The 10802-nt window shown below is 42.1% G+C and overlaps 1 protein-coding gene across 1 annotated transcript in view; it reads left to right on the forward strand.

Annotated features, from left to right (window-relative positions):
- LOC311104647 (glutamate receptor 1-like) overlaps positions 1 to 561 on the forward strand; it is a gene marked incomplete at both ends in the record, with an annotated part of 152495 nt that extends 151934 nt beyond the window's left edge. The window contains one exon of the mRNA XM_084146500.1: positions 379 to 561. Within this exon, the coding sequence (XP_084002626.1) occupies positions 379 to 561 (183 nt within the window). The remainder of the gene's footprint in view (positions 1 to 378) is intronic.
- Positions 562 to 10802: the final 10241 nt, after the last annotated feature.

The following is a 10802-nucleotide window of genomic DNA, read 5'->3' on the forward strand; positions in this document are numbered from 1 at the left end:
CACTAATAATATAATACAATATTATTCTACTGTATTATAATACTATGGTATTGTTATATTTTATTACATTATTGTTATATTACACCAGCCTATTCTCTTGTCCCCAGGAGATACGTACAGTATTAACCTGGTAGGGCTAACCTCTGTTTAGATGACCAGTATTACTGGGAGCCCATAGACAGTATTAACCTGGTAGGGCTCACCTCTGTTTAGATTACCAGTATTACTGGGAGCCCATAGACAGTATTTACCTGGTAGGGCTAAGCTCTGTTTAGATGACCAGTATTACTGGGAGCCCATAGACAGTATGTATGAATGGCTGTGACTATCGTCTTGTTGTCCAACTCTGTTGCCATCTTCTCTCTCTGTTATCTGCAGCAGAACATCAACGACGCCATGCACTGCTCCACCATGACCAGAATGAACGGGAACGGGAACGGGAACGGGGGAGGAGGAGGAGAGGACGGACGCATCCTAACTCACGACTTCCCCAAAACGGTCCAGACTCTCCCCTGCATGAGCTACACCGCCAGCATAGGGCTCAGCGCCTCCGGCATGTGATCACATGACCTGACACAAGGGGCTGAGCAGGAGACTCACTCATAGACCTAACAAAGATGGACACATTAATGGTGACATTGAACTGATGAACATGGCCCTCTTTCTGAACCATTTGTTTGTGCGGCGGCTGCGTGCTGTGCGTCCGAGACAGACTTCAATACTACTGCCAAATGCACTCTGAAATCACTCACTATGAACAAGGAAAAAAATAAGATGAGGAACATGTTGCTGCAAAAATGATGTTTTTTATTATGATCCTTTGAAAAAGGTGTTCATTTCTGTGTAAAAAAAGAGAGAACTATCCCGTAAATGCCGCCTGACCTTGTCTGCCCTGACCTGACCTTGTCTGCCCTGACCTGCCCTACCCTGACCTTGTCTGCCCTGACCTGCCCTGACCTGACCTGACCTTGTCTGCCCTGACCTGCCCTACCCTGACCTTGTCTGCCCTGACCTGCCCTGACCTGACCTTGTCTGCCCTGACCTGACCTGACCTTGTCTGCCCTGACCTGCCCTACCCTGACCTTGTCTGACCTGACCTGACCTTGTCTGCCCTGACCTGACCTTGTCTGCCCTGACCTGACCTTGTCTGCCCTGACCTGACCTTGTCTGACCTGACCTGACCTTGTCTGCCCTGACCTGACCTTGTCTGACCTGCTCTTCTCTGACCTGAGCTGTGGCCGTTCTCTTGACTACTGTCTGTCTGTCTGTAATATCTCAGTTCACTACCTACTCTCTCTAACCATTTACTTAGTGATGACGGATAACAAAGTGGGGGTTTCTTTTAGTCTTTGCACAGTTAAAAGACAGTAATGATAATAACGCTGACTGATTATTATGGTGATTTGATATTTGTGTGGCTCTGGTTTCTCTCTCGTGTGTTTTTGGACACAGTTACACACGCTATGTTGGAAAGGCATCATGAACTGGAACACAAGCATATCAAGCACCAATGCAATCTTATAATACAGACATGAATAATCATGCACAGAGCTCAGTCATCCCTGGCCTCTCTGAACCATCTGCTGACAGTCATTCCCACAGAGACTGATCCCTGTATAGGTATTGATTTAATTTGTCCTGATCTCACAGGTGAAAGACATGTAAATTGATGCTTAACTAGCTGTGTCGTGTTCTCCTCAACAAACATGCTTTGCTGCTACACCATGCCTTGTGTGTCTGTGGTTGACAGACACACACACATATATATATACACACACACAAACATATATATATACACACACACACATACACTGTCACGTTATCAAACTACCTAGAATGATTGGTATGGCTAGATTTGGAAGTGAGGAGGTATTGACTGACATGGTCAGAACTTGACAAAGTACCACAGATTAACACCATTGATTTATTAGTGGCTCCACTATTATTTTGTAGAGAGAGAGTAGCCATTTTGGAACACAGGCTAACTGACAGAGGAAGGGGGCGTGACTTACACACAGAAACCCCTGCTTGATTTACACGTTCACAGTCAATCAGCCGTCGGCGATCGTTAATAGAAACCATGGAAACGCTGGCTACCAACATGGCAACCCGTCTTGTTTCTCTCTCTCTCAGTAGTTTGTTATTTTATGCCAGAGGTTGTTCAGTATCGTTTGATGTTTAGGTCATTGTACATGTTGCTGTAGCCTATAGGGCTGGCAGCAGAGAGAAGCCTTGTTAGGATATTGGAATCAGAATAAGAGACAGCCTGCCTACAGCTACAAAGGGAACATTTGCTAGCTACACTCTTCAGCTCTGGCTCTGTTTGCGTGGGTCTCTGCCATAAAGATAGCGTTCAACACAGGCTATGTTTCTGCCATAGCCATAGCGCTAATCATGGAACAACCTTTCACTCTTGAACATGTTTGACAGTGAAGACACATACTGGGCAGAGATAGACTGCATACATCAAATATATCTCATCTCTCCATCCACTATGTACATAAAATGTTTGATTATTCTCCTCTACTGCAGTGAAACTTGTTCTTTCCTTCTCTGACCCAATCTGCCTCTCTGTACCTGACTCTGTTTGATGCTTAATTTCTTCTTGTTTTCCTGTAGTTCTTCCTGTCTTCTCCTGTAGTTATTCCTCTCTTCTCCTGTAGTTCTTCCTCTCTTCTCCTGTAGTTCTTCCTCTCTTCTCTTGTAGTTCTTCCTCTCTTCTCCTGTAGTTATCCCTCTCTTCTCCTGTAGTTCTTCCTCTCTTCTCCTGTAGTTCTTCCTCTCTTCTCCTGTAGTTCTCCCTCTCTTCTCCTGTAGTTCTTCCTCTCTTCTCCTGTAGTTCTTCCTCTCTTCTCCTGTAGTTCTCCCTCTCTTCTCCTGTAGTTCTCCCTCTCTTCTCCTGTAGTTCTTCCTCTCTTCTCCTGTAGTTCTCCCTCTCTTCTCCTGTAGTTCTCCCTCTCTTCTCCTGTAGTTCTTCCTCTCTTCTCCTGTAGTTCTTCCTCTCTTCTCCTGTAGTTCTCCCTCTCTTCTCCTGTAGTTCTTCCTCTCTTCTCCTGTAGTTCTCCCTCTCTTCTCCTGTAGTTCTCCCTCTCTTCTCCTGTAGTTCTTCCTCTCGTCTCCTGTAGTTCTCCCTCTCTTCTGCGGTAGTTCTCCCTCTCTTCTCCTGTAGTTCTTCCTCTCTTCTCCTGTAGTTATTCCTCTCTTCTCCTGTAGTTCTTCCTCTCTTCTCCTGTAGTTCTTCCTCTCTTCTCCTATAGTTCTCCCTCTCTTCTCCTGTAGTTCTCCCTCTCTTCTCCTGTAGTTCTTCCTCTCTTCTCCTGTAGTTCTTCCTCTCTTCTCCTGTAGTTCTCCCTCTCTTCTCCTGTAGTTCTTCCTCTCTTCTCGTTTAGTTCTTTGGTGTTGTATTGATGAAGGCAAAGCACAATGTGAGTCTTGGCGGACGTTTTTGTCTCAGAGATGGAGGTGTTTTATATGCCCTAACAGATTTTTAAAAATACATTCAATGTTTGTATCATATGGAAACTTTGAGAGCTGCAAAAAAGTATGTTTCACACTGAAAAAGTGTAGAAAAAACAGATGTTGAATAATGGGTAGACAATAATGTTTTAACCAATTAAAAGTAAAACTGAAGTCAATATTATTTATTTAATTGACATTTTGATAAAAGTGATGTCCAGTTGGTGTTTTTTTAGGTGTTTAAGATTGAACACCATTTTACTTTTTTTCTTCAGTTTTTCTTTTTTTTCAAACTATTTTAATACAAGGATATAAAGTGATTATTTAGTTTGTTCACCTGAAAACCTCCCAGTTTGTTTTTCTATACATCAGTACTGAAAGATGTTGCTGAATAAAACATTTATAAAATACATGGAGATCATTAATTAATTAGAAAAAAAGACAGAAATAAACGTTTTCTAACCAAAGTGTCTCTGAAGAAAGTCATCATGCTTTTTGTAACAGAATAAAGGAATAAACTGTGAATATGTTTTCTACTTTATTTCAGTGTACAAAACATTAGGAACACCTTCCTAATATTGAGTTGCACCCCCTTTTGACCTCAGAACAGCCTCAATGCTGCTCTGTTCACTGAGTTTACAAAATATTAGGAACACCTGCCCTTTCCATGAAATAGACTTACCAGGTGAAAGCTATGATCCCTTATTGATGTCACTTGTTAAATCCACTTCGATCAGTGTACATGAACGGGAGGAGACAGGTTAAAGAAGGATTTTTAAGCCTTAAGACAATTGAGACATGGATTGTGTATGTGTGCCATTCAGAGGGTGAATGGACAAGACAAAAGATTGAAGTGCCTTTGAACAGGATATGGTAGTAGGAGCCAGGCGCACCGGTTTGTCTTCAAGAACTGCAATGCTGCTGTGTTTTCACGCTCAACAATTTCCTGTTTGTATCAAGAATGGTCCACAACCCAAAGGACATCCAGCCAACTTGACACAACTGTGGGAAGCATTGGAGTCAACATGGGCCAGCATCCCTGAGGAACGTTTTTGACACCTTGTAGAAGTCAATTCCTCAACGAATTTAGGCTGTTCTGAGGGCAAAAGGGGCTGCAACTCAATATTAGGAAGGTGTTCCTAATGTTTTGTAAACTCAGTGTATATTAAACATAAAACAATGGAATAAGGAATATGTATATTTTCACACTTGAGGATTCCTTACATGCAATACCTTATGAATACACAGATTGGATCATTTTCCTCATGTTCATGTTTGCTTACATGTTTCATTGTAATCCCTCTACTTGTCCCACAGCACACAGTATAGGAGGATCTAGCCTGCTTTAGGACAACACCCTCATGGTTTATAACTCTTGTTCCTAGTATGATGCTCATTGCTTTGAATTATTTACATAAGTGGGCGTTTAACCTCATTTCTGGGGAGAGAGCTGCTCAGCCACTTTGGTACTGTGCAACGATAAAGCCAGTGATACTGTGTTGCCGTGTGTGTGTGTGTGTGTGTGTGTCATTGTGACAGATTTATGAATACTGCATGGGGAAACCCATCAATGTGAAGAAAAGAGGCCTGCTGCGCTCACTTTCAGAACACTATACAAATCTAAATGTCAACTGTCAATATTTCAAATGACAACTGGCCCCTTTTTCACCTTTTTAATTAATTAATTTATCCTTTATTCAACCAGTGGAGTCACATTAGATAGCCTGGCGGGTAGGAGCGTTGGGCCAGTAACCGAAAGGTTGCTGGATCGAATCCCAGAGCTGACAAGGTAAAAATCTGTTGTTCTGCTCCTGAGCAAGGCAGTTAACCCACTGTTCACAGGCGCCATGGATGTCAATTAAGGCAGCCCTCTTCACCTTTCTGATTCAGAGGGGTTGGGTTAAATGCAGAAGACACATTTCAGTTGAATGCATTAGGTTGTACAACTGACTAGGAATCCCCTTTTCCCAATTGAGATCTCTTTAACCTCTCTGTATACTGTGGGACTGTTTTAGGGTTGTAAATGGATTGAACAAATTCCCCCATCATCTGAAACCCATCCTGAGTGTGGCAAGAGATAGAAGGTATTTTTTGATTGTAACTCACAGTACTGTGCAAACCTAAATGCATCACGAGCAAACAGTTTAATTAATTGCCATGTGGAAGGGAATTGTGATGATGAAATGATTTTCGGTAGCTGTGTGGGTGTTTGTATGGGTGCGCATTTGTCCACCATTTGTGAATGTGTGTGTGTGTGTGTGTGTGTGTGTGTTTGTGAGAGAGAGGAGAGAGGGTATCTCTTTCTGTTTTGCACCCTGTGATTATAGTACCATCATCAGCCACCGTAAACTCTCCTCTGCTGTCTGTGTGTCTGTCTGTGGTGAGGCTCTATAATTATGAACGATTTCCTACACACACATGCTTGTTTTACTCTCCTTGTGAGGTCTTCTGGTCCCCACAAGGATATTATAACGAAACACACACATACGCACACATACACACACACACGCACACATACACACACATATACGCACACACAAACATACGCACACACACCAACGCACATACGCTCACACACACACGGACATTAGAAGTTGATTCATTCATTTTGTTGAGGTGTTGTATCTCAGTAAGTAGCCAGTAAATGGTCATTGGGGTGTTGTTGTATCTCAGTAAGTAGCCAGTAAATGGTCATTGAGGTGTCGTACCTCAGTAAGTAGCCAGTGAAAGGTCATTGAGGTGTTGTTGTATCTCAGTAAGTAGCTAGTGAATGGTCATTGAGTTGTTGTTGTATCTCAATAAGTAGCCTGTGAATGGTCATTGAGTTGTTGTTGTATCTCAGTAAGTAGCTAGTGAATGGTCATTGAGGTGTTGTTGTATCTCAGTAAGTAGCCAGTGAATGGTCGTTGAGGTGTCGTATCTCAGTAAGTAGCCAGTGATTGGTCATTGATGTGTTGTTGTATCTCAGTAAGTAGCCAGTGAATGGTCATTGAGTTGTTGTTGTATCTCAGTAAGTAGCTAGTGAATGGTCATTGAGGTATTGTTGTATCTCAGTAAGTAGCCAGTGAATGGTCATTGAGGTGTCGTATCTCAGTAAGTAGCCAGTGAATGGTCATTGAGTTGTTGTTGTATCTCAGTAAGTAGCCAGTGAATGGTCATTGAGGTGTCGTATCTCAGTAAGTAGCCAGTGAATGGTCATTGAGGTGTCGTTGTATCTCAGTAAGTAGCCAGTGAATGGGTAATGAGGTGTTGTTGTATTACATTTACATTTATGTCATTTAGCAGACGCTCTTATCCAGAGCGACATACAAATTGGTGCATTCACCTTATAGCCAGTGGGACAACCACTTAACAATGTTTTTTTTTTTTGGTGAGGCTCTATTATTATGAATGATTTCCTACACACACATGCTTGTTTTACTATCCTTGTGAGGTCTTCTGGTCCCCACAAGGATAGTATAACCAAACACACATATACGCACACATACACACACATACACGCTCACACATACACACACATATACGCAAACACACACACACATACCCACACACACCAACGCACATTCGCTCACACACACACAGACATTAGAAGTTGATTCATTCATTTTGTTGAGGTGTTGTATCTCAGTAAGTAGCCAGTGAATGGTCATTGAGGGGTTGTTGTATCTCAGTAAGTAGCCAGTAAATGGTCATTGAGTTGTTGATGTATCTCAGTAAGTAGCCAGTGAATGGTCATTGAGTTGTTGTTGTATCTCAGTAAGTAGCCAGATAATGGTCATTGAGTTGTTGTTGTATCTCAGTAAGTAGCCAGTGAATGGTCATTGAGTTGTTGATGTATCTCAGTAAGTAGCCAGTGATTGGTCATTGAGTTGTTGATGTATCTCAGTAAGTAGCCAGTGAATGGTCATAGAGTTGTTGTTGTATCTCAGTAAGTAGCCAGATAATGGTCATTGAGTTGTTGTTGTATCTCAGTAAGTAGCCAGTGAATGGTCATTGAGGTATTGTTGTATCTCAGTAAGTAGCCAGTGAATGGTCATTGAGTTGTTGTTGTATCTCAGTAAGTAGCCAGTAAATGGTCATTGATTTGTTGATGTATCTCTGTAAGTAGCTAGTGAATGGTCATTGAGGTGTCGTATCTCAGTAAATAGCCAGTGAAAGTTCATTGAGGTGTTGTTGTATCTCAGTAACTAGTCAGTGAATGGTCATTGAGGTGTTGTTGTATCTCAGTAAGTAGCCAGTGAATGGTCATTGAGGTGTTGTTGTATCTCAGAAAGTAGCCAGTGATTGTCATTGAGGTGTTGTTGTATCTCAGTAAGTAGCTAGTGAATGTTCATTGAGGTGTTGTTGTATCTCAGTAAGTAGCCAGTGAATGGTCATTGAGGTGTCATATCTCAGTAAATAGCCAGTGAAAGGTCATTGAGGTGTTGTTGTATCTCAGTAAGTAGCCAGTGAATGGTCATTGAGTTGTTGTTGTATCTCAGTAAGTAGCTAGTGAATGGTCATTGGGGTGTTGTTGTATCGCAGTAAGTACCTATTGAATGGTCATTGAAGTGTTGTTGTATCTCAGTAAGTAGCCAGTGAATGGTAATTGAGGTGTCGTTTCTCAGTAATTAGCCAGTGAATGGTCATTGAGTTGTTGTTGTATCTCAGTAAGTAGCCAGTGAATGGTCATTGAGGTGTCATATCTCAGTAAATAGCCAGTGAATGGTCATTGAGTTGTTGTTGTATCTCAGTAAGTAGCTAGTGAATGGTCATTGAGGTGTTGTTGTATCTCAGTAAGTAGCCAGTGAATGGTCATTGAAGTGTCGTTGTATCTCAGTAAGTAGCCAGTGAATGGGTATTGATGTGTTGTTGTATTACATTTACATTTATGTCATTTAGCAGACGCTCTTATCCAGAGCGACTTACAAATTGGTGCATTCACCTTATAGCCAGTGGAACAACCACTTTACAATGTTTTTTTTTTGTGATGAGGCTCTATAATTATGAATGATTTCCTACACACACATGCTTGTTTTACTATCCTTGTGAGGTCTTCTGGTCCCCACAAGGATAGTATAACCAAACACACACATACGCACACATACACACACACACACACACACACACACACACACATATACGCACACACACACACACACACACATACGCACACACACCAACACACATTCGCTCACACACACACGGACATTAGAAGTTGATTCATTCATTTCATCAGTGAAAGGTCATTGAGGTGTTTGTTGTATCTCAGTAAGTAGCCAGTGAATGGTCATTGAGGTGTCGTATCTCAGTAAGTAGCTCGTGAATGGTCATTGAGGTGTTGTTGTATCTCAGTAAGTAGCCAGTGAATGGTCATTGAGTTGTTGTTGTATCTCAGTAGTAGCCAGTGAATGGTCATTGAGTTGTTGTTGTATCTCAGTAAGTAGCCAGTGAATGGTCATTGAGTTGTTGTTGTATCTCAGTAAGTAGCCAGTGAATGGTCATTGAGGTGTTGTTGTATCTCAGTAAGTAGCCAGTGAATGGTCATTGAGTTGTTGATGTATCTCAGTAGCCAGTGGAGAACTACACTAAACTGCTGCGTCTCATTCTCAGAGACTGAAACCACATAGAGAGACATGGAGGGAGGGAGAGATGGAGGGAGGTAGGGAGGGAAGGAGGGAGAGATGGAGGGAGGGAGAGATGGAGGGGGGAGGGAAGTAGGAAGTGAGAAAGAGATGAGAAAGAGGAAAGGAAAAGAGAGAGGAGACAAAAGAGAGAGATAAAAAAAAGAGAAACGTGAGGAGAGAGGAAAGATGAGGGGAGAGGAGAGAGGAGGAGAGAGGGGAGAGGGGAGGAGAGAGGAGAGGGTAGAGGAGAGAGGAGAGGGTAGAGGAGAGAGGAGAGGGTAGAGGAGAGAGGAGAGGGTAGAGGAGAGAGGAGAGTGTAGAGGAGAGAGGGTGGAAATGGAGTAAAAAAAACTGGGGGAGAGAGAGAGAGAGAGAACCATCTCAGTATAGCCCGGAGCGTGATTGGAAGTGAGGGTTGGTTAATTGAGTCCAGGTGCAGATCACACACACACACATCCTCACTTTAGTCCAGAGCGCACACACACACACACACACACATCTTTCCTCCTGTGGGGAACAGTTAATGGCTGAGAACTGACATCCCTCTTCATCGACCTGTCAGCTGTCACATCCTCCTCGTCTTCTTCCTCCTCCTATTATCATCCCCTATTCTCCTCATCCTCCTCTCATCTCTTCCCCTCCTTCTCCCCTCTTATTCTACCACCTTCCTCCCTTCCTATCCTCTTCTTCTTCCTCCTCCTCTTCCTATTCCTCCTCTTCCTCCTCCTCTCCTCCTCTCCTCTTTCCCTCTCATCATCCGGGGTGACAGGGACAATACGTCTGTTTCAGGAAACGAGGTTGTCTGTAGCTGGCACAGACCTCATCCTGTCACTCTCACTAACAGAAAGATGTGTTTTCACTGTAAGGTCTGCTCATATGTATTCAGGGAAGAGCACTACTGTACTGCTAGACAACACAATCACTATGGAGGACTTAACTATTGATTTACGCTGGAAGCATTCTTTGGTTTGTCTAAATCTCATCCCTACCATAAGGAGCGGGACTCGAAATCCTGCTATGCCCTCCGATGAACCATCAAACAGACAAAGCATCAATACAGATTTAAGATCGATATGGCAAGTAGAAATCCATTATGGATGGTGTTAAGAGATAGATGGGAGGGGTTGAATGGAGCTGAAGGTTGGGACTAATAACAACTAATAACAACAAAATAACTAATGTAAAACATACTGTGTCCATAATAAGTATGTAGGTTGAGAACTTTTGTGAAAGAGCACAGTTAGAAAGATATGGCATATAGAAGCAAACCGGATGGACATCATGAAAATGATCAGAGAGGTTAAGGGTAGAGGAAGTTCAGGAGTTAAAACAAACCAAATATAATTATTGTAAAATTGACTGTGTCCATAAAATGTATATAGTATGCACAGTGCCTTGCAAAAGTATTCATCCCCCTAGGTGTTTTTCCTATTTTGTTAAATTACAATTTGTAATTTAATTGGATTTTTATTTGGGTTTCATGTAATGGACATACACAAAATTGTCCATATTGGTGAAGGGAAATGGAAAAAATTACTTGTTAAAAATAATAAAAATAAAAAAAATACGGAAAAGTGGTGCGTGCGTATGTATTCACCCCCTTTGCTATGAAGCACCTAAGTAAGATCTGGTGCAACCAATTACCTTCAGAAGTCACATAATTAGTTAAATAAAGTCCACCTGTGTCCAATCTAAGTGTCACATGATCTGTCACATGATCTCAGTATATATACACCTGTT

This window comes from Coregonus lavaretus (assembly GCF_964263955.1).
Source record: "Coregonus lavaretus genome assembly, chromosome: 29".
NCBI lineage: Eukaryota > Metazoa > Chordata > Actinopteri > Salmoniformes > Salmonidae > Coregonus > Coregonus lavaretus.